Source organism: Nicotiana sylvestris, chromosome 8, assembly GCF_000393655.2.
Source record: "Nicotiana sylvestris chromosome 8, ASM39365v2, whole genome shotgun sequence".
NCBI lineage: Eukaryota > Viridiplantae > Streptophyta > Magnoliopsida > Solanales > Solanaceae > Nicotiana > Nicotiana sylvestris.
Window position 1 is genome coordinate 215,882,765 of NC_091064.1, and position 23,915 is coordinate 215,906,679.

General features: G+C 33.2%; 2 protein-coding genes, 1 long non-coding RNA gene and 1 pseudogene across 4 annotated transcripts; 3 read left to right on the forward strand and 1 right to left on the reverse strand.

The window, feature by feature from the left end:
* Window positions 1-10,156: 10,156 nt before the first annotated feature.
* Window positions 10,157-14,004, forward strand: LOC104229197 (probable aquaporin PIP-type pTOM75). 2 transcript variants are annotated; one of them, XM_009781781.2, is made up of 4 exons: window positions 10,157-10,613; window positions 11,723-12,018; window positions 13,410-13,550; window positions 13,712-14,004. In XM_009781781.2, the coding sequence occupies exons 1-4, from the start codon at window positions 10,283-10,285 to the stop codon at window positions 13,805-13,807; spliced, it is 864 nt and encodes a 287-aa protein (XP_009780083.1). In that variant the 5' UTR covers window positions 10,157-10,282; the 3' UTR covers window positions 13,808-14,004. The 2 variants fall into 2 exon arrangements, with proteins under 2 accessions (XP_009780083.1, XP_070009104.1); XM_070153003.1 differs by having other exon boundaries at window positions 10,191-10,613; window positions 13,410-13,554.
* Window positions 12,420-13,185, forward strand: LOC138874502 (uncharacterized). Its single transcript, XR_011401471.1, has 2 exons — window positions 12,420-12,510; window positions 12,544-13,185. It is a non-coding gene; the product is annotated as an uncharacterized lncRNA (long non-coding RNA).
* A 1,384-nt stretch (window positions 14,005-15,388) lies between the features above and the next one.
* Window positions 15,389-21,154, forward strand: LOC104229196 (short-chain dehydrogenase TIC 32, chloroplastic-like). The gene is made up of 8 exons (XM_009781780.2): window positions 15,389-15,575; window positions 16,822-17,053; window positions 17,222-17,301; window positions 17,965-18,118; window positions 18,679-18,757; window positions 20,309-20,393; window positions 20,602-20,648; window positions 20,737-21,154. Exons 1-8 carry the CDS (start codon window positions 15,470-15,472, stop codon window positions 20,899-20,901), a joined length of 948 nt encoding a protein of 315 aa, XP_009780082.1. The 5' UTR covers window positions 15,389-15,469; the 3' UTR covers window positions 20,902-21,154.
* Window positions 21,155-21,600: 446 nt separating this feature from the next.
* Window positions 21,601-23,604, reverse strand: LOC104229195 (transcription factor IIIA-like; annotated as a pseudogene).
* Window positions 23,605-23,915: the final 311 nt, after the last annotated feature.

Genomic DNA, 23,915 nt, shown 5'->3' on the forward strand with positions numbered 1-23,915 from the left:
TCTTACGCAACTTACATTAGTTGTGTGAGGGCTCTTTTTATCTCACATATTTGTGGACCCATATCTTACACCTCTGGGTCCACAAAATTCTGGGACCACACAATTGTGAGACAAAAAAGAGGTCTCACACAACTATTGTCAGTTGTTGTGTGAAATGTTACGAGATTTACTCATATTCGGCGTTTACACCAAATCAACCAATTTATCTTAGCAGTTACAGTTTAAAGTGAGAATACATTACTTGGCCATGGTTAAATGATAAACATGCGTATGAAAGACAAATACCTTGCGATAATTGGTTTTTGTAACAAACTTCTAGTAGCCAATTTTAAGTATGTTGTTTAAAATATATCCATAATTTACAATGTATTTACAGATTAGCAAATTTCGCTCAAACTTCACGACACGACGTCCTAGAGTTTAAACGTCAAAATTGAAACTTCTAAGGCATTGTGTCCTGAATTTCGAATCTTATGTCCTGAATTTTAAATTAGTAGTTCAAAAATTCAGGATACTTAGTCCTGAATTTCAAATTAGCAACTCAAAAATTCAGGACACTAAATCCTGAAGTTCCAAATTCAGGATACTTAGTCCTGAAGTCCTAGAGTTTAAATCTTAAAATTCAAACTTCAGGATATTGTGTCCTAAAATTCGAAAATTGTGTCCAGAAAGTCAAATTTTATGTCCTGAATTTTAAATTAGTAGTTGAAAAATTCAAGATACTTAGTCCTGAATTTCAAATTAGCAGCTCAAAAATTCTAGACACTAAGTCCTGATCCAAATTCAGGACAGTTAGTCTTGAAATTTGAGTGAATTGGTTAATCTTTAAATACATTGTAAATTGTGGATATATTTTAAATAATGGGTTTAAAGGTGGCTATTGCAGCACTTTACCCAACTTCTGGTGCAAGTAAGTTTCTTTTTTCCCCCCAAATGAAATGTGTTCCATTTGGTTTATCAGCTTATAATTTAGGTTATCAGCTTTTTCTTATGAAAATAAATAAAGAAAGAAAGTTACTTTTCTAAACTTGTACCCCACCAAACTTACTATGCAACCAATTTTCTTAACTGAAAGTCATTTTTCTAAATTTGTATACCATACCAAACTTACCATGCAACCAGTTTTCTCAGTTTAGATTTTTATTTACTTTCCTTTCCTTTTTTTTCAATTTTTTTTAACCTTTTCATTTACCAAATGCAGTAATTCATTAGATTCTTTCACTTTCTATCCAACAGAAAGAATATTTCGTCCAAAGAGGGAAGAGAAAAGACAATACACTAACAGCTTGTTTGGATGGTTGTTACCCATTGTATTGTATCGTATTGTTACTTTAAATATAATCTTTGTTTTGATTGTTACTTAAATTTTATTGTATCGTATCGTTAAATCCGTCGTTACATAACGACGAAATGTGTCACTTTATGTAACGACCGATTTGGTGTGGTACGTCGTTACCTTGTCTTTTTCTCTAAATCTCACCCTTCATTATTATTAAATAATTTTATTTTATTATTTACCCTACCTTTTTATATAATAATTTTACCATGTATCATAATTGTTCTTTATAATATTGCAAGTTTGTTCTTCATATTGTTGGTGCGTGATATCATGAAACGATGGCAAACGACATAATCTATCCAAACATTATATTTATCAAACGATACAAAACAATATAATACAGTACGATACTATACATTATAAAACGATACGTAACAACCATTCAAACAAATTGTAAAACACGATACATGAATCTAACGTTTGTGAATATCTTTTTCAAGAGAAGTTTCTGGTTTTTGCAGGATTCGTAGTTTGGATAAGGACAACGAGAAAGAAAATGAGAGGAAAATAATTGAAAAAAAAGGAAATGAAAAAAAGAAGAAGAAAAATAAAAATAGGGGTAAGATAATAGGAAAAGAGGAAAATGACACCTCCAGTGAACTTATAAACCGAGCTGCAAAGTAGAAAAAAAATAGATCAATCAAGAGATAGTGGTTCTAAGCAAGGACGGACGACTGAGGATTGGCCGAAATATTATAAAAAAAAAAAAAAAAAAAAAAAAAAGTAAATACACAATGTAATAATCGAGGTACACATAAGTTTCCCGACACCACTTTTCAAAAATAAATTAAAATTGTAGTATAAAATTTTGTTACACCATCAATATATATTAATTAAATCATTATCGAATATAGCTTATATAGCCGGTGCATATTTCATTTTCTTAAGGTTACTGCATCAATCAAATAGGGCCAAATATATAGAGTATACTAATACCTAAAATGATAAGTACCCCATATGAGTGATGCTGAGAATGTAGCACAATTATTAGCACGACTTTTTTATTTCTTTTACCCAAAAAAAAAAAAAATTTGAAGTCACAAACTCGTACTATGAAATGGTGATTAAGACATGAACTAGTATTATATAAACCTTAAGTGTTGGCAACTAATTATTAAATTACATACCCAAAAAAAGATGCTCCTCTTAGCTTATCTTCAACATAATTAATTACATCTCACAAATTAAAAAATATGTGCTTTTTTCATTTCGTTTTCCTATTACCATCAACTTTTATATTTTAAAAAATGGTATATTGTGGTCTTCGCTCTCACTCAATACGCCACGTCTTTATCATTGACATTATAATATGATTTTTTCCTGTTTTTAATAAAATTGGACCACAAATTTATGGAAATAAAACATTAACAAAAGGGTCGGTTTGGTCAGGCCGCTAATGCTGACCTATCATAGTAGAAAATTTTACTATTATTTGTGACATTTGTTGATGACAAATGGCTACTTGATAAGGTTTGGACGGCTTATTATATGTATACAGATTTAAAAGGTATAACATTTCCATGTCTTTTTTTTTTTTTTTTAACTATTTGGTATTTGAAGCACTCCGATTAATTCTGATTTGCAACGTGTGGTCCTAGTAAACAGGGTAAACCGCTTCTTACCAAGAAATTCTTTATTTTCGAGGCTTGAACCCTAAATCTTTAATTAATAGTAAAGAAATTTCAACAGTCTCACCATATTCGTTGGTGAATGTGCACTATATAGTGGTGGATATCAAAGCGTTAAATTACATTTTTCATGTTTAGGAGAAACCTTTTTGTTAAATTTACTTTTTTATTTACACTTTTTTATGGTGGATATTAAAAGCTTGAAATTACATTTTTATGGTAAGGAGATAGCTTTTGTTATATTTACTTTTTTATTTATACTTCTAAATTTGTTTTAGCCTTTTTTCTTTTTCTTTTCTTTGTTTGTTTTTTGAGGCAGGGGGAGATTGATATAAAGAAAATCAAAAGAGAATATTTGAAGAACCAAATATGACAAAGATAATTGTTAGGCAAAAGATACAAAGGATGGGATGAGGGCTTGAAATTGCATGTGAGTAGGGCACAATGCCAATGAATCATCTTATGTGTATGAGTTGTATAGACCATGATGTGAACTTCTACTTTTTTTAGTAATAATATAAAGTTAAAAATTCACCTCTTTGTTGGAAAGATCCAAAATAAAATTTGAAAACAAAGACAACATAGATTTGTCTCACAAGTGTCACACATGTTAACCCGCCAGATTTAATGTTTACTCTTTCTAGCTTATATACATAAATTATATATTGATTATATTTAGTTATATATATATATTATATATTTGTCGGCTATTTATGATTTAAGAGATTATCTGGGAATTTAGGTTGATTTTCCTAAATTTAAAGATGTACCATTTAGTGATTCTTTGTTTGGGGGGGGGGGGGGATTAAAAAAATTGTACGGCCTAAAGTCAAATAATAATAATAAGAGACCCCTAAACTAACTTCATAACATTCATATAGTAATGACTAATGAGACGAAAGAACTTAATATTATGATCAACGCACCAATCAAACGGAGATAAAGAGCAACTAATTCGTAATAATTGAAATTGGAAAGGAAAATGGTCAGAAACAAGAACATGAAATAAGTGTACCTAGAGAAGGAAAAATCATAGCTGAAGAAAAAATATGTATATTTTGAAACCTTTTATTAATGGTAATTATATAAATTAATTATTATGTGTTATAATAGTTTTTGTGGGGCCTCAATATTTTGGGTCTTAAAAGATAGCTTCGTTCGCTTTACCCTAAAGTTGGCGACGGTCTTGAATTTTTGTCTCTACTTGTTCAACGGGCAGCACGTCAAGTTTAACAAATGTTACCTTGCTTGATTTTAAAATTCTGTCCCTAGGACAAGCGAATGTCAAAAGTTAAAGACGACTTCAAAAAGTATTATATTTCTGCAATTTTTTGTAAAAATTGTACGGGGCGTCCTATTTGGTCGCCCCCATTTAACATATGTTCATTTTTTTAAAAAGTTTTACCTTGTACCCACTTTTTAAACAACTTCAGCCATGTTTCTCCTCCTTCTCCTCCTCCTCCTCCTCCTCCTTCTTCTTCTTTCTTCTGCTGTTGTTGGTGCTACTATGAAACTTCAGTTCATGGGATGATTGCCATAAGTATGTTTATTAGTATTTAAAACAAATTATAAATAGTAAACACTAATTTGTGAATATTTCCACGTACGGGAAGTTTAAGGTCACACTTAGTGATTCTTTTCATGATAATTCTGTTCTTTTTATGTTTATTATTTCCAAAATTTTATGATTTAGATACTGTTGGCAATCTGATTATTTTATAGTAGTCTGATTATAACAAAACTAATGAATTTAGGACAAAAAACTTCAGCTTATTTAGTGCTGAAGTTTTTACAAATGAACTAAATAACTTCAGCATCTTCTACTGAAGTTTTTGAACAAGCTTTATGACAAAACTAATGAATCCAGGACAAAAAACTTCAGCTTATTTAGTGCTGAAGTTTTTACAAATGAACTAAATAACTTCAGCATCTTCTGCTGAAATTTTTGAAAAAGCTTATCCAGGACAAAAAAACTTCAGCTTATTTGCTGCTGAAATTTTTATAAATGAACTAAATAACTTCAGCATCTTCTGATGAAGTTTTTGAAAAAGCTTAATGACAAAACTATTGAATCCAGGACAAAAAAACTTCAACTTATTTAGTGCACTTACAAACAAAAACTTCAGCAAATAGAGAACAAAACTTCAGCTAATATGCTTAAGTTCAGTAATTACAAACAAAAACTTCACCAAATAGAGAACAAAATTTCAGCTACTATGCTTAAGTTCGGCAATTACAAACAAAAACTTCAGCAAATAGAGAACAAAACTTCAGCTACTATGCTTAAGTTACAAACAAAAACTTCAGCAAATAGAGAACAAAACTTCAGCTACCATGCTTAAGTTCAACAATTACAAACAAAAACTTCAGCAAATAGAAAACAAAACTTCAACTACTATGCTTAAGTTCAACAATTACAAACAAAAACTTCAGCAAATAGAGAACAAAACTTCAGCTACTATGCTTAAGTTACAAACAAAAACTTCAGCAAATAGAGAACAAAACTTCAGCTACCATGCTTAAGTTCAACAATTACAAACAAAAAGTTCAGCAAATAGAGAACAAAACTTCAACTACTATGCTTAAGTTCAACAATTACAAACAAAAACTTCAGCAAATAGAGAACAAAACTTCAGCTATTATGTTTAAGTTCAACAATTACAAACAAAAACTTCAGCTACTATGCTTAAGTTCAGCAATTACAAATAAAAACTTCAGCAAATAGAGAACAAAACTTCAGCTACCATGCTTAAGTTCAGCAATTACAAACAAAAACTTCAGCCACTATGCTTAAGTTCAGCAATTACAAACAAAAACTTCAGCATATTTGGTTCAACACACTTGCTATTTCAGGCTCGTCTACTGGAATGTTGAAGTTTTGCGTGATTGCCTTTGCTACTTCAACCCCGTATGCTGAAGTTACGCGAAAAAAATAGGTACGCTTGCAATTTTTTTGCAACGTGGGCACAAGTTAAAACGTGACCCCAAAAGTTGGTATAGATGCAAAATTGCAAATGCCCCAATTTTTTGAGAAAATCTCACTTTATACCTATTAATTTCAAACTATTTACGCTTTAATGCTCATACCCAAACTATTTACTACTACCCATATTCCCCAAACTATTTACCCGCTAGTTTCACTTCCTATATATCTGCTCGAACATTCCCTTCGTGTTCATCACACATTAATCATCATAATTTATTTATTCTCTTCCTTCTAATTCCCCGGCCATTATTCAGTTCTTTCTCATTTTATTGCACTACAAAATGTCTAAATTATTTGCTATTGTAGTTCTTCTATTTTTTGTGTTAAATTCTGGTGCGCTCAAATCACAAAAGCACCTTCTTAAGCCCCAATATCTTCTCCTTCTAAATCGCCCCAATAATCTGGCAACAATTTTATATGTTATAGTAAAGTTTTAAGGAAGAAAATACTTTTTTTTGAAGATTTATTGTTTGATTCGATATGGTGCTATAAAATATTGCTTATAGTATCTTCGAAAGCTTCCCAAATCTAAATTTTTGTGTGTATTTGAATATCCACCATAGTTGGGCTCGAAGGTCAATTTTATTTTTGAAGAATTTTTGTTTGATTCAAAGTGGGTGATGTTAAATATTGCTTATAGTACCTTCTAGAAGTTCATACTGAAATTTGATAGCATTTGGACCTGATTTGCGGTGATTGAGATCGAAATTTTCAGTTGAAAATCGAAGGACACAACTATAGTATACCGCTACGATATACAATATGCTGTAAAAATATATAGCTTTACTGCAACAGTACACTATTATAGTTTACAAAATAGTATACCGCTACAGTATACTAATATACTATAGGAGTATATAGTTATACTGCAACAGTATACTATTATAGTATACAATATATTGTTACGGTATACTGTAATAATATGCAAGATAATGTAACAATATGTTGTAATAGTATACAATATACTATAATAGTATACTTATTACCCCTAAATTCACTTGCCTTTTCCCTTTTAATTTGTTTTAAGCTTTTACGCAGCGTGAGGGGCGAATTGAAAATGCAAAAATAAAATAAAATTATATTATGCTATAAGATGTGACGGTATACTCTTACAGTTAGATCCTTTTAGATTTTTTTTATTGACAACTGATATTATTTTAGTTTAATAATTAAATTATTTTTTTTAACTCATTGCGTACAATTGTATACCCTGTTGGTATAGCTATATATTATACTGGTATCATATGTTAGTTAATATTTTTTGGTTGTACTAGCTACATTTAATTGGTATACAATTTGATTTTTCTTTAGTAATAATATATATAAAAAAGAATAATAAAAAAATAATGAAAATAGTAAATGAAATTAGATTATGAAAAGAAAAAGAATATAAAAAAAAGAAGTTAAATGAAATTACAAAAGGAAAAAAGAAAAAAATAAGAAGAAAACGAGAAAAAAGAAAAGGAGAAAAGAAATGAAAAAGAAAAAAGAAAAGAAAATAAGCATAGAAATAAAAAAAAATTGGAGAATAAAGAAAAAATTCTCCACAAAACTTACTATGGGTAGGAAATGTAATTAGTTTATGGGCAGGAAAATAAATGGATAGATAAGGGTGAATAGTTTTGTTTTTGTGAGTAAGTGTGTCAAAACCCCATTTTTTTTATAGAAAACAATTCCAAAAAGACGGGGCCCATTTTGATGTCACAGCTAGGAGTGACATTGATGGATCATGATCTTCATCTCAGCCCATCGTAGCCGTTGGGCCTTGGCCCATGTGCTTATTCGAGGCTGTCCCTTTCCTAACGGTCACAAATAAAACGGCTACTTTTTCCTCAGCCATTCGATTAACTTCATATCTTTTTCACTTCTTTTTCTTTTGCCCTTTTTGCGCGTGGAAGAGTAATAGTCGAAAAAATATATTAAATTTATATATTTTTTGTCTATATATATATATTCTGTATGTTATATACAAATTTTATATATTTTTTCGGCTGCTAAATATAAAAAATTTCTGACTCGGACTAAAAATGATAATAACCCAAAAAAATACGGGGTTTAGGGTTTGACTTATGAGCTTTATTAGGTTTGCTTAGCTAAGCTTATGCTCTAAGCCGCATGGATAACGTTATATTTTTCTTTATTTTTTCCTTTTAAGATATATGTGCTAGTAATTGATTTTGATCCAAAGGTTTGTTGAGCTGTCACAAGTTTTACTCATACACAAAATGAACTAACTCTAATACTCATAATATTATTTTTTACCTTCTACATTTAATTAGCGTTCATTGATTACTGAATGAAAGTATGTACATATATCAATTAAGTGAATTTTATTTTACGATCTTTAATATTGCATACTTTGAGCTAACACACTCAAGAGAAAAACTAAAAAAAGAAAGATTTTTTTTTTGTGCATGAAAGAAAGAAAGAAAGAATTGAGTCACAAGATTAATGATTTTTTTTTAGTGTAAAAGTGATTGTTCTCCTAGAATAGTCCATTGGAAAGGGATTAAAATTTTGGCTTTGCTTCTAATATCCAACAAGTAGAAAAAAGATAAAGTATAAATAGTTCTTCTATTGTCGTGATAATTGTTCTCCAATTTTCTCAATCTCCTTTTTCTATGTCAGAATTATTCTTGCATAGTATGGAAAATTTGCTTTATTATAGATATTCGAAAATACATAGCATAAATTAGTTGATGGAAAGAAAATAATAGCATCATGGAGTGATGATATCCATGAATTTTTTAAGAAAATTATATTTTTAACTGCTAAAAAATAATAGTTGATAAATTGTATTAATTTTTGGCTAACAAATATAAATAGTTTCGACCGGCCGATTGAATAGAATAATATTTTAAGGCAATTGAAAACTTTAAAATATATGGAGCTTTTTTCTGAGGCAACAATTTCATGGGAGTTTATTAAATAATTAAGAAGTTTTGCACCCCATTATCTGATAATTATTAATTTTCTAAAGTTTGCTTAGCTGCCCACATTCTTACAACTATTGAAAGATTAGGTGAATAAGTTGGTCCAGACCAGCTAATCAAGTACAAAATGTTTTCAAATAATTAATACTGACACTCTGTATAGGATAAGAATAACAAATAAACCACACAATATTAATCTGTCAACATCCCTCTCCCCACTCTGGCCCCATTTCCAGAACACTCTATTCTTTCTCTGTTCAAGACACTAATAATATTCTCATATAGTACTGTCCATAATGTCATTAACAAAATAATTATTCTAACTAGAAAAATTAAGATTAGACCAACCCAACAATTAATCATATCATTTCAATAGGTCCGTCACACTTTTATTTATTTGTGTAAGTAATTACTAGCACTTAGTATTTACACTAAAATATAATTTGCTTCAATAACTAAAAGTTGAAGTAAAAATACATATATTAATTGATATATATCTTGCATTCATTAGTTCGATAAAAAATATGTACCACCATTTTTGTATTTAATAGACTAAATATTCTCATCGGGGTCGTTTGGTTGGAAATAAATTATTTTAGGATTAATTATTTTGAGATTATTATCCCACCTTCTCATAGAAATAAAAATAATATTACAGTTCCGAAATAACTAATTCCAATATTAGTTATAGTACTACTTTATTCTAACCAAACGTGGGATAAACTCATCTCAAATATAATCCACAGATTAGTTATCCCTTATTTCTCGTATCAAACTAGCCCATAGTGTACAACACATAATATGTTAATGACAGATTAAAGGACAGTCTGGTACACTAAGCTCTCGCTATGCGGTATTCATAGAAGGGCCAGACCCTAAAGGTCTATTGTATGCAGTCTTACCTTATATTTTTGTAAGCGGGATTCGGGAAAGGGTCGAACTCTAAGGGTCTATATATGCAGTCTTACCCTTCATTTATGCAAGAGATTGTTTTCATGGCTCAAATTCATAACCTTCTGACATCAACTTTACCGATTAAGCCGGGACAGAATGTTTATGCTAATTAGGAAAAAAATATAGACCGACCAACTCAATAATTAACCAGACCAATTTAATAAGAATGTAACACTTTAATGGCTCAAATTCATAACTTTACCGATTAAGTCAGGACAGAATGTTTATGCTAATTAGGAAAAAAATATAGACCGACCAACTCAATAATTAACCAGACCAATTTAATAAGAATGTAACACTTTAATTAATTTGTCTTCATAAATGAGTTCTCCACTATAAAACAACCACAACTCTATCTTTTCTCAACACCAAACTTGGTTTTTGTACTATCCACTTAGCACAATAAAGAGAGAAAAACAAGGTAAGTTTAGTGAGTGTTCAAATGGCAGAAAACAAAGAAGAAGATGTTAAGCTTGGAGCTAACAAATTCAGAGAAACACAGCCATTAGGAACAGCTGCTCAAACAGACAAAGATTACAAAGAACCACCACCAGCTCCTTTGTTTGAACCAGGGGAATTATCATCATGGTCATTTTACAGAGCTGGAATTGCAGAATTTATGGCTACTTTCTTGTTTTTGTACATCACTATCTTGACTGTTATGGGTCTTAAGAGATCTGATAGTCTGTGTAGTTCAGTTGGTATTCAAGGTGTTGCTTGGGCTTTTGGTGGTATGATCTTTGCTTTGGTTTACTGTACTGCTGGTATCTCAGGTTAGTTTTTTCCTTTTCATTTCTTGTTGTTTCTTAGTCATTATCTTGCTTAAAGTTTGTTCCTTTACTCTTATTATAGTATTAGTATAGCTTTTTGTGGCACCATATTTGAGCTTGTGGTTACTTATTTTCTACATCATACTTTTGTCAAGTAATTTTTTGGATTCTTGAGCATAATAAGATCTTGTTTTGTTACTGCTTGTCTTTTTGTGAGCCGAGGGTTTATCGGAATAGTCTTTCTATAGTCTTTCTATACTCAAGTAGGCTTAAGGCCTGCGTACCCGCCACCCTCCATAGACCCGACCCGACTTTGTAGAATTACACTGATTTTTGTTGTTATTCTTGAGGATACTAAGAAAAAAATATCAGTTTTCCCTGTTTCAGTAGTTTAAGACATGTTACTATTAGTTTACTTTCTGTGTCTAAATTACTGCCTCTTATTAGTCATTACCTTGCTAAAGCTTGTTCCTTTAACTTTTATACTGTAAAAATGTGATCTTTTGTGGCTGATTCTCTTTGTTTTCCTTTCTTTTGCTCACCATATTTTAACTTGTGGTTACTTACTTTGTGCTTACAACATACTTTTGTTAAATAATTTAATGGATTCTTGAGTATTTATAAAAAAAGATAGTTTTTTCCTGTTTTAGAGGTTATAAACATGTTATTGGTTTACTTTCTGTGTCTAAATTACAAGAATGGAGTTTTCCCTTTATCTTGTTTGCTCAAGCTTGTACCTTTACCTCTTTATGCTAAAATATGACTTTTAGTGTGTGTGTGTGTTTGAAAAGTTACCAGTCTCAAAAAAAAAAAAAAAATACTGTGTTTTTTATTGTTTGACATTTTGTGGTTTTTTTTCTTTGCTCACCATATTGAGCTTGTGGTTACTTATTGTTATCATAAATCATCTAATTATATGGATTCTTGAATTTACTCACAAAAAGATTCAGTCTTTCCCTATTTTAGAAGCTCAAAACATGTTATTGTTTTACTCTCTGTCTAAATTACAAAAGATGGAGTCTTTTCCTTCTTTAGTTTGGCTTTTGGACCTATGGGGTTTATTTTTTTTCCCCCTCAAAAACTGAACTATATTGTGTTTTGAAATGAAACAGGAGGACACATCAACCCAGCTGTGACCTTTGGATTGTTCTTGGCAAGGAAACTGTCCTTAACCAGGGCTATTTTCTACATAGTGATGCAATGCCTTGGTGCAATTTGTGGTGCTGGTGTTGTGAAGGGATTCATGGTTGGTCCATACCAGAGACTTGGTGGTGGTGCTAATGTTGTTAACCATGGTTACACCAAAGGTGATGGCCTTGGTGCTGAAATTATTGGCACTTTTGTCCTTGTTTACACTGTTTTCTCTGCTACTGATGCTAAGAGAAATGCCAGAGACTCACATGTTCCTGTAAGTTTTCTATTGCAATTTTAAGATTAACATGTTTTTGGTTCAAATATTACTTCTTTGTGCTATCAAATTGCTTATCTTGAAAATTTACCTGTTTGATTTAGGTTCCATTTGACCTTGTACTTGTAAGCCTTGGTTGTAGAGAATTGGATGTAAATTCTGCTTGAATCTGTTTTTTCCACTTTCTTATATGAAAAATTATTTTATGAAAAGTTTTTTTGGGGGAAGCAGAAGTTGTGGGGGTGGGTGAGTGGATTGGCTTTAGGATAGAGCTAACTTTTACACACTTAATTTGGATAACTATGGATAACTATAGTTGACCGTCCATAATATGTGTAGATAATTACTTGAGAAATAAGAATTTATGCATTTATAAGATATATTACTACGACAACAACAACAAAAATCAGTGGAATATCATAAGTGGGGTCTATAAATCAGTGGAATATCATAAGTGGGGTCTATAAATCAGTGGAATATTCTATAAATCGGGTCTATAAATCAGTGGAATATTCTATAAATCAGTGGAATGGGGTCTATTAAGATCGAGAGGCTGTATCCGACAACTATCTCTAAAAGGTGAGATTATCTAAAAGGTGAGATTAGTAACATTGAGAAAAAGGACATGAGTACCTACTATATAGTGTAAAAGTTATTTACAATGTACAGTATATTATTAAAGGTAAATTATTTAGGACAAGTGGTCTTGCTTTTTGGTGCAGCTAAAATAATGTTCATGCTAGCATGTGGCATGTTTGGTTTTGTCAGCAAGTGCTTTTAGTTGGTGTTGTGTATTATCTTAAGGGGACCCGGGGACCCATGCCATTGAAAAATATGCTACTCCTATGAGTTTGGCTAAAGATAGTGATATTCACGTGAATGAGCTACTGTAGGTCTGGCTCTTTTTGTTAGATAGATGAAATAATGCAGTGATTCTCCATATCAGAATGTTGTGGTCCTAGTTGTGTTTGAAATATTTCTCATCTACTCCCAATAGGGTTTTAAATTTATTGTCTTTCTCTTAGAAAAGTTGAGAAAAGTTGCTGGAATGCCGGTTGTGGAAACAGCCAGCCTCTTGACGTAGAGTAAAGCTGCATATAATAGACCCTTGTGGTCTGAATCTTCCCGGGACCCGCGCATAGCGGGAGGGAGCTTAGTGCACGAAAAGTTGAGATTTGGGTCACAAGTCATGCTCTTTGGTTGTAGTATGAAACAATGAGTCCTTACCACCAATCTAACCAAATTAGTAACTTAAAACTTGTGGGTTGTCGTTCATCTGTAGTTACCTTTTAGGTGATTTGACAGTATAACTTTACATTGTTCAGCGTGTAGAAGCTAAATTTCTCATTAAAATCAAGACATCATTGTGAAAATTTTGGATGGTGTTGCAGATTTTGGCACCACTTCCCATCGGATTCGCGGTTTTCTTGGTTCATTTGGCCACCATTCCCATCACCGGAACTGGCATCAACCCCGCTAGGAGTCTTGGAGCTGCGATCATCTACAACACAGACCAGGCATGGGACGACCACGTAAGTGTTCGATCTAAATCCTTAAAAAACATTTCTTTCTCTCAAGCTGGTCTGAACGTCACTGTTATTGTAACAAAAAAAAAGAACAATATTTCTTTTTTGTAGCATGGTAAAGAGCTATAGCTAACAAGTTGTAATTTGTTTTTGTTGATTTTCAACAGTGGATCTTTTGGGTTGGACCATTCATTGGAGCTGCACTTGCTGCAGTTTACCATCAAATAATCATCAGAGCCATTCCATTCCACAAGTCGTCTTAAGTTTCCTCAAGAAGCCTTAATCTTTCTGAATTTTCAAGACTCTGTACCTTTTTTTGGGGGGTTAAATTTTAATCCTATCCTTCTGATGTATTTGTAATGTGGATTTTCTTGTGTTCAAATGTCTATTATGTGTGTAAATTATCAGGTTTTGTTGTACTGTACCCTATTAATGAAGGTTCTTTATTTTATCCTTTTAATACTCTTCCCCCCCCCCGGGTGTGGCCCCCTCTTCTTCCTCGAGGATTTAAGATTTAATTTGATGCTAAAGAATAGGTAGAGGTAGCAAAGTTGACAATGATTAAGTTCAAATTGTAGCGGTCACAAACCTAATTTTGGTTGACAAAGTTTCTGAGTATATGTGTTAGTAGGAGATAACACATATACGTATGTGGCGTCAGAAAATTATATTTTTTAGTTTAATAATTTTTTAAAAAATATGTATATATACTATATAATGATATTCTTGATTTCTGATGAGTTTATTTTTTTTTATATTTTGATTTTTCTTAATTAAAATTTTGGCTCCGTCATTAAATGCACGAGTATATGTTGGAGGTTATAATCTACTTACCTTTGCTACTAGAGCATAGTGGAGATCTAACCAGAGGTAGTAGAAAATGGAAAGCTAAGGAGAGGGTAGATTATTAATAATATTAAAAAATATATATTCGCTCTCAAAAATAAAAGCCAATAAAATAAAGATGAGGAATTGGAAAAAAAAAAGTGTTCCTTGCAGCCTCCCATGCAAATTGTCTTCCATAAAATAAGAAAAGTTGGTTTTGATGGGCTTCCTCTCTCAACCCAAAAGAAAAAAGGAAAAAGGAAAAAATAATATATTTGGGGAGTTAAATTCAATATTTCAAAAGCTTTTCACATATTTGTAATTGTAAATTATTGGAACTGTAATAGTTTTGTTGTAAGTTTTTTAAATAGTCAATTTTTTCTGAACCTTGCTTTATTTTCATCAACAGGAACGACAACAATCAACCGTAATAGTTCCATTTAATATAGTACGTACATGTAATTACGTTTTAAACGATTTTATAGTTAAACTTTTTTTTTTCAACCTTTCAGTTTAATAAAGTAAGACTCTAATAATAAAAATACTGATTATATTATTAGATTCTGTGGTGGTACTAATATTATCTCTTGTCTTTCTGTTATCTTTGAGCCGAGAGTTTTTCGGAAACAACCTCTCTACTCCTCCCTATTCTCTCGGGCAGGGGTAAGGCATGCGTACACACTAACCTTCCCAAATCCAATTAGTGGAATTTTATTGGGTTGTTGATTATATTATCAGAGTGATTTACCCATAATTACATTAAGGTAAATATTATAATTATTCATAATAATATTTAGTTGGTGGTGTATTTTTTGTGAGTAATCCACTCTAAAAGAAAACAAATAGTGGATCATTATTGTCTTTTTCCTTTGTTGTTTTATAGGTAAAATTCTTGGTTTTATCAATACCTCTGTGCCCAAGAAAGAAAATTTGTCTTTACTCTTTAAAATATAACATACTACTATATATATATATATATATATATATATATATATATATATATATATTTCATAGAAATAAAGAACTAATTACAGCATTTCCTTGATTTACACTAATCAATAAGTCAACACTCCAAAGAAAACTCAGAGCAAAAAAAAAAGATGTGGATTTTTGGAAGAAAAGGAGGATCTGGATTTTCAGCTTCTTCTACTGCTGAAGAAGTTACTCAAGGAATTGATGCTACTGGCCTCACTGCCATTGTTACAGGTTCCACCACCTTTTTTTTTTCTTTTTGAAGTTTTTGTTTTTCTTCAATACCCATTTTCCCAATGTTTTGATTGATCAATTTGGTATCTCCTTTTTTTAGTTTTTTTTTCTTTTTCATTTGACTCTATTATTTTCTTATCTGTATACGGTATTAGTTATCCACTTATTGTTTGTAGTGAAAGGAAATATGTTGAACTGTGCCTGCTACTTTAGTTTGTTATTGTTGCAATAGGCCGTGGAAACAACCTCTCGCAGAAATGCAGGTATGACTGCGTGCAATAGACCCTTGTGGTGACCCCTTAGTGCATCGGGCTGCCCTTTTATTGTGTTTGTTGATATAAACTCGATCCGAGTTTCCAAAGCATGGTTCTTTTTTAGCGCGGATTAAGGAGGAGGGTTGTGGTAAGTGACGGCCTATGTAAAAATAGTCTAATATGATACGAACATCCTCTGAATAAATTTGCTGAATGTGTTCGATATTCAATGAAAGTGAAATGGATAGAGAGGATTCATATAGCTGAGTCTAACTAGCTCAGGATTGAAGTGTAGTTGATTTGACTGTATTTCTTGATATAATATATGGAAGTTGAAAGTGGATGTTAATGGAAAGAAATGATCATTGGATAACTACTTAACAGAGTTCAAGATGAAATGTTTATTACAGAGTTACGTGGTACCTGTTGCTGGTGGGAGGTAGTAGATATTCCGTGAAATTAGTCGAGGTGTGCGTAAGCTCGTCCGCACACTACGGTTATCAAAAAAAAGATGAAATGTTTCTTACCTATTGACATTTCTATTTTCAAGAGATAGTAATTTGTCACTGACATGGGAGGTTTGGAGTGGGGGTAATCCATGATTTTATTGTTGTTTCATATTGAAGAAATCAGAAAGAGATCTCTGAAGTTAGCTACTTATACCACCCATTTGAAAAAAGAAATTAGCAGCTTATTTCATCTTATCTCCCTTGAAATCCCATGTTCCGCATTAGAGAAAGTGTGAAATAACTATCTTTATATGATAGAAGAAGGCCTCTTATCTTCTTTATTTTTATTTTTCATAACTAGCAGGAGTTCAGAATCTATTGGTTTCAAGAATAAGTTTATTTTTCAGTAGAGTTTCATATTGCTTTTCGGGCATTTAAGAGGGTCATTTTGAATTTGGATGATGGTTGCCTCTCAATTACTCACTAGCTTGTGAATGCAAGCTGAACAAAGGCTTACTTTTGTCTGGAACTATTCATTTTCAGGAGCATCAAGTGGTATTGGTGCAGAAACAACGCGTGTCCTTGCAATGCGTGGCGCACATGTAGTAATGGCAGTTCGCAATGTAAAAACTGGCGCAGAAGTTAAAGAAAGTATTCTTAAAGAGATTCCTCATGCCAAAATTGATGTAATGGAGTTGGATCTCAGTTCTGTGGCATCCGTTAGGAAGTTTGCATCAGAGTATAACTCTTCTGGCCATCCTCTGAACATCCTAATGTAAGAAAATAGTCTTTTAACTGTTTTAAGGGTGCAATGCACAGTCATAATTGGACTTCTGCATTCATGTTTCGTCCATTGGCATAGCTTGGAATGAACATTGTCCACTCTGCCTTCCACCTTAATGCATGAATATTAAGAAATTAAATACCTCTTTTATTTTTGAAGCAATAATGCAGGGGTTATGGCTCCGCCATTCATGCTTTCTCAAGACAACATTGAATTGCAGTTTGCAACTAATCATCTAGGTAAATGAGTTTATTTCTTATGTCTTTTTAAAGTATCTTAGTTGAATATTCACATTCATGAAGAATTTTCACAATACATAGTCATTCCTTGACATGGTAGTTGGTACAATACACGGACCCTTTCTCAAGGTTTGACATTTTATCATTTTGTTTTACTACTATTTTATGAAAATAGCATAATGGTGAGAGGTATATTCGTTGGCTTGTAGACGAGCTTTTTCATTAAGTTGAGCTTCTTGCTTCCATACCAAGGCTAGTTAGTGTTTGTGTCTTAGAAGAGGGGAGGTTCTCTGTTTGATGTATCTTATGGCTACACTTTTCAACCTACAAAGTCCTTTATACTCAGAAGTTGCGTCGAAACCTTTATGACTATAAAAGGTGAAATTGCTGCCTATTGTATAACCAGTGTTTTAACGATATCAGTCTAAGAATGATCCACCTAACTTCGGGGAGATCATTCTTTTTTTTTTAATTATTATCTAAAATATTACGTTTTACCAATAAAAAAGAGACTGATCTTCTTGAAGTTACCCTGGCTTTATTAGTCAACAATCAGATGTGTACAGCCGTGTGTGTTTTGTTCTCTTGGACTTGTTATGCACTAATAGGATGGTTTCAGGTTGAAGTACCGCCAATATAAGAAGACTACTATTGTTTGTGCAGGTCATTTTCTTTTGACAAATCTTTTGCTAGAGAACCTGAAAAATACAGCTCAACAGAGCCACAAAGAAGGAAGGATTGTTAATGTTTCATCAATGGGACATAAGTTCACATACCGTGAAGGAATTCGCTTTGACAAAATCAATGACAAAGATAGGTAGTTCATGGTTGCCCTCTGGCCTCTTCATATTCTTACTAGTATTCAATTTATCTCTGCTTTGATACTGGCACAACTTCAATGATAAAACATAGATGTAGCAGTTTTAGAGTCTGAAATATGAATTTTAATTTGAAGACTGAGTCTAAAAGTGGGGCTATATGTTACTTCTGATTTCTAGTTCGGATTTAGGTTGTTTATCAAAGAAAAAAAGAATGTGGCAAGTTAAGTTTTTGGACAGTAGAGATTATTTTGGAAAAATCCAAAGTTGAAACAGTATTAATTCCTTGTTCTATCTTTTAATTTTCTTGCTATACTTGGTTTTGCAATATTCAATGTTGTTGTCAATGCTTCAAGTTTTTGTACTTCACATCTGTTGGTTGATGAATATATAGTTGTCAGTTTTATTTAACAACCTGTTTGAAAGTAGAGCAGTATAAAACTGCAAATTATAACAGGAAAACAGAATGAAGAACCACGCACGGCACATTAGATTCAGGATCTGGCAGTGGATCTTTCTTTGAACAAGAGATTTGACGATAATTATTTGTCTATTTCAGTTACACTTCTTGGTATGCTTATGGACAATCAAAGCTTGCTAATATCCTACATGCTAACGAACTTGCAAGGCGTTTGAAGGTAAACTATTATCTTCTGGTTATTGAAGCTTCTCTTTAATTCTGCGAGACTGCGACGGGTAACTAATTGAACATTTTAACATCCAGAGGAAACATTTAATTATGTCAATTTGATCTTATGTCCATGTCTAGGTTCTTCTCACCGAGTGACAGTTTCAAAGTGGCATTATTATTAAGAATATTTAAAATATGGATAAATAAAAAAGTGGAATTATTGTTTAATTTACTAAGAATGTACATTTCAACAGTTCCCGCCATTTATGTGCAAGTTTTAGTTTTTCATTGATCCTCATCCTGGTACCAAAGTGTAGGAACTAAAGTAATTCGTGAAAGAAGACCTTGCATGCATCCAAGTACATTATTCTTTCCCTTATTTTCGAGCCCCTTTCCTTAAGCTGGGGCAGCATGTTGCTAAGTTCTAGCAATAGATTTTGGTTCATTCTTGATATCCTGGGAGTATCACAGATGATCTTGTATCCTATACATCATTTTATGCAAAAAGGTCAGTTAATTTGAAATTGTTTTCCGAATAATGACACAACCCAAGAAATGTTCACAGACAATTAAGCGACAGTTTTCTCATTTGAATGATGAAATTGTTCTTGTGTCTCAGTAAGAGTAGATGGCAATTTTTCATCCATCATGTAAATTCATTTAGTAAAGGTCAATGCCACATGTTCGATGTGAGTTTTGCCATGTGTTCAATATCTTGCAGTTTTGAATTTCACCCATCATGTAAATTCATTTAGTAAAGGTCAATGCCACATGTTCGATGTGAGTTTTGCCATGTGTTCGATATCTTGCAGTTTTGCATTTCACCATTAAAAGATTTAAAAAAACATAGAGTAGAAAGGGAAGAGCCTGTAGGCAGGTGTGAGGAATGGTGAGAGCCATTAGAAGTGCATCTTCTTGAAGTAGCTTCTCAGCCTTCAGTCACTTGTTAGAAATTACAAGGTGAACCAATTGCATTGGTCGTTTAACTTGCGTAGAACCGAGTGTATTCTTAATAACCTTCCAGGAGAATTCTCATAGTTCTACTTAGTTTTGTTATATTTGTTTTACCTGGTCAGTTATTGCAAAAAAAAAAAATTGTAGTTTCCATTCCTGAACTGGCTCCTAGGACAATTTGGTACAGTATGTACATGAGTGACCATGCGTGACCACACTTTCAGACCCACTAATCATGAATTCAGGTGCAACTTCTATCTCAAGCCTCAACCGTTGATTGTTTGGCGACCAAAGGTTGATCAGCAAACTCTTACTATTTGAAATTTCATTGTTGTTAGTTGAGCCACTATATATGATATTGTGCAACTTTCATGTGATAGAACTGTACTCGGAACATACCCACCCAAGGGAACATTTATAGTCAGTGAAATTATGAGTTTATGTTCAATATGCCTAGGCACTTATGACACTGTTAATTCCGTGAAAGAAGGTTTCTATTATTTCTTTAAAAATGACGTTTAAACCTGTCCTAGAAGGAATGCTGTATGATGAAGTGGATCTCTGTTCTTGTTAAGCATAAGCTCTAAAGCTACTTGTCTTACAGGATGAAGGATTGGAGATAACTGCAAATTCGCTTCACCCAGGGGCAATAAATACCAACCTCATGCGTCACCAGAATTTGATTGAAGGTAATTTTTTCATCTTCCAACACGGTTCTTATTGTTTTTATCGCATGTCTCATGAAATCGTAACCTTCAATCGTATAAAAAAATTAACACCTGCGCTTATATCTGTGTTTTGGTTGGTTTGATAAAAGTTAGGTTTGTTGCAACTCTCTTCAATTGAAGTTGCAAGAAAATTACATTAAAATTAATGTTTGATTTCGACTTCTTGCAGGCATAGTTAACTGGATTGGCAAATACTTTATTAAAGATATTCCACAGGTGACTAGTTTCTTGCAAATATAAGACATAAACTGTCTGCCACAAGATTTTACATTTGTTTTCTTATATGTTTCTCCCTTGATTCTAGGGAGCGGCAACTACGTGCTATGTGGCGTTGCATCCTCAGGTGAAGGGGATAACCGGTGAATATTTTTCAGACAGCAATGTTGCTACACCAACTTCTCATGCTAGAGATACAGAGTTGGCAAAGAAACTCTGGGATTTCAGCTTGAGTTTGACAAAGCCTCAGTAGAAACAACGACAACCTTGGTTTATAGATTCATAATTTCAGTATGTGATCATAGTTCGAATGTCCTTCACAAGTTCTCCTGGTGGTTCTTTTTTTTTTTCTTTTCAATTTTTTTTTTGCTTCTTATGGACTTTTGAACATAGAATGATGACCATCTTTATATACTCGTACTTTGCCAAATCACTTATTTTGTTTTGTACAACTATGCCAAGAAATGGAGCCTATTCTTGCAATTCAAGATAGTTTTAAGGATTCACTGAGGTTTAATTCAGAATGAAAATGGAACAGAATGCATCTTGATCTTCTTGGTATAGCCTTTGGAGGAAATCTCAGCAGCGGCTGGTACGATTCTGCCACATGGGGGTGTTATACTAGAGCAGTGGTTGGCCCATCCATGTTATGAATAAGTTGAAGCCACATTCATAATTCAACTTCAAAAGTTTATAATATGACTTAAAAGTTGGATTAGACCTGGCTTACAGGGAACCAATATACAAGATACAACAGGCTTTTGCTGAAAAGCTCAAACAAGTACTAGAGAGCCTCTCTACCTTCTCAAGATAAGGGTAATGTTTGCATACACCCCCCCGAAACCCCACGGTGTGGGATTGTTTTTTAGTTTTTATTAACCTTCATGCTTAATAAAACACCTCGAGATCAAAGGAAACAAAGAGATAAGGAGTCTTGGGAAAGAGTCGACGGTTAAGATAATACTTATCCATTGGATTATAGAACAAGCATTGTGCTAGATTTAACTTATGGACAGCGTATACTTTTTTCTAGTAAAAACTTATATACACTAGCTGTCCAGGAGACGATCAGAGTTCATCCTCTGATTCGACTGAGAAGAACCATGAGATTTCTGGCCCATGATTTGACCCAGCATCTGGATAGACTCACAGCTCTTCATCTGATTCTGCTGAGAGTAACCATGAGAGATATTCTGATCCTTGATAGACCACAGGGTGGTGCTATCCTTTTCCGCATAATTGCCTCGAAAACAGGAAGCTTCCTCTTCCTACCACCTCTTGGTCTGGAGCGGAATTGCTCGTCAGCCTCTACGAAATCACCCTACACAAGACAAAATCAACACGCCTCAAGTCACTCTCACGAATATTAGAAGCAAACAGACCTGAATGACTTGTGCTTTCAAGCAATATATACATTCTACTTACAGGAGTATAAACATGACAGCCAGACTTTTCATGTCTATCTCTCACATGCTTGAAGGCAAATTTCATACCACAACCAGCAATGCTACATGAGAATGGTTTATCCCCCAGGTGCACAGCTTTGACGTGCTGAATAAGATTTGATTTCTGTTTTTCAAGCAACAAATATTTCAGTGAGAACACTATTCACTCTTATGCACTTAACTGGATGCACTACAGGCTGAGGATGAGTTTAAAACAATGTTGGTTTGCTGCAGACGTAATTTTTCCTCACACTCATAATGAGTTAGTGCTATTGCTTTCTAAATTTATCACTACTGTTCCACTTAATAGAAAGGAGCTTTATTTACATATAAGAAAATGCAACAGTCTTACAGTGGAGAAAGTGTGCTGACAATCCTGGAATTCACATTTTATTCTCTCGGATGTAGACTCTCCTTCATGCGGAAGTAGATGCCGCTTAATATTCTTCTTCAATTGCTTGGTTCCACATATTTCACACACAACATGCTGGTGGCAACTCTCCACGTGTTCCTTGAGGCACTTCTCATCTGTGAAATGTTTCATACAGCCTGGCTCTAAACAAAGTGCTTCCATTGTCTCCAACTTAACTGCATGAATACATGGCAATTTAAGGTCTCATTATTGGAAGTTTTCAACACCAGAAAAGCATAAACAATAATACTTCACAGATAAATAAAATTTTGAAGTTTGACTTGCCATGAGAATCCTCATGTTTCTTTAATTTGGATGCAAATTTAAACACCTTCCCACAACAAGGTTCTGCACAGACATACTGCTTTGGAAGACTGGCCTCAGGGGAGGCATGCTGGTCATGCATCTCTTTGACATGCCGAGTCATGTTGCCTTGGATACTAAATGCGCGTTTGCACCCATCAACAGGACACTCAAACAACTTCCCTTGGTGCTGCAAGAGATGTCTCGTCAAGTGATCCTTTCTACGGTAGCTGGACTGGCAGTCATCTATATGGCATACAAATGGCCTCTATTCATGCAAAAGATCAAGAAGAAAACATTTTAAGAATGTTTCAATCTGTGGAGGTCCTTGACCAAAATCCACATATGCTAATGGAGAGAAAAAATAAGCTTTTTTTGTATTTGGGAGGAGGGGTAACTGGGATGAGTCTCTAACCACCAAGATTATAAGCCGTGATTGAGGCTCACTTGATGGAGCTTCTCAAGAGGTCCCCTTCCTGATACTGATCCAGTCGAGCAAAAATACCTGCCTCTTGCATTTTGGAGTTCTTTATATGGGATCCAATGCTTCACACCTTCACATAATTCCACAATGTTTCTCAAATTACCTCAATCTGCAAAGTCGTTAAACATTAAATGTATACAAAAAAAAATCAGAAAATATGAAGGCTTATTATAACCTCAAAACTGAACTCCCAGTAAAGTAATAAGAGCTCGTCAACATCACAAACGAAGAACACACACAAAAGATACCTCGAGTGAATGACTCTGCATATGCTGCTTCAAATGAGCAGACTCTGCATATGCTGCTTCAAATGAGCAGGCTTCTGAAGGCTCACACCACATTCTTCACAAATATTCGGTTTTGGGCCTTCGTTTATCTTTGCATCTTCATTTGCCTCATCTTTCCGCTTCTCCATTTCATCCTATTAAAAAAAAACAGGACCCATTTCAGTTTTCGTTCCTCTGACTAACCAAATCAGCATCTCTCTGAACACATAACTAAAAGTTTAAGCTCAACCACAAGAAAATCTTCAATTTTATGTTCACCTATGATTCCCAATTTATATTACACAACACACGTTAAAGGGCTCGTTTTGTTTGATGAATAGGTATAATCAATACACA

What these genes read in the sequence shown, in the direction of transcription:
- LOC104229197 (XM_070153003.1), top strand. Translation starts at nt 10,283, where the DNA reads ATGGCAGAAAACAAAGAAGAAGATGTTAAGCTTGGAGCTAACAAATTC. An exon ending in CCAGAGACTCACATGTTCCT is followed by an intron (nt 12,019 to 13,409) that starts GTAAGTTTTCTA and finishes ATGGTGTTGCAG; the next exon opens with ATTTTGGCACCACTTCCCAT. An exon ending in GGCATGGGACGACCACGTAA is followed by an intron (nt 13,555 to 13,711) that starts GTGTTCGATCTA and finishes GATTTTCAACAG; the next exon opens with TGGATCTTTTGGGTTGGACC.
- LOC104229196 (XM_009781780.2), top strand. Translation starts at nt 15,470, where the DNA reads ATGTGGATTTTTGGAAGAAAAGGAGGATCTGGATTTTCAGCTTCTTCT. An exon ending in CCTCACTGCCATTGTTACAG is followed by an intron (nt 15,576 to 16,821) that starts GTTCCACCACCT and finishes ATTCATTTTCAG; the next exon opens with GAGCATCAAGTGGTATTGGT. An exon ending in AAAATCAATGACAAAGATAG is followed by an intron (nt 18,119 to 18,678) that starts GTAGTTCATGGT and finishes TGTCTATTTCAG; the next exon opens with TTACACTTCTTGGTATGCTT.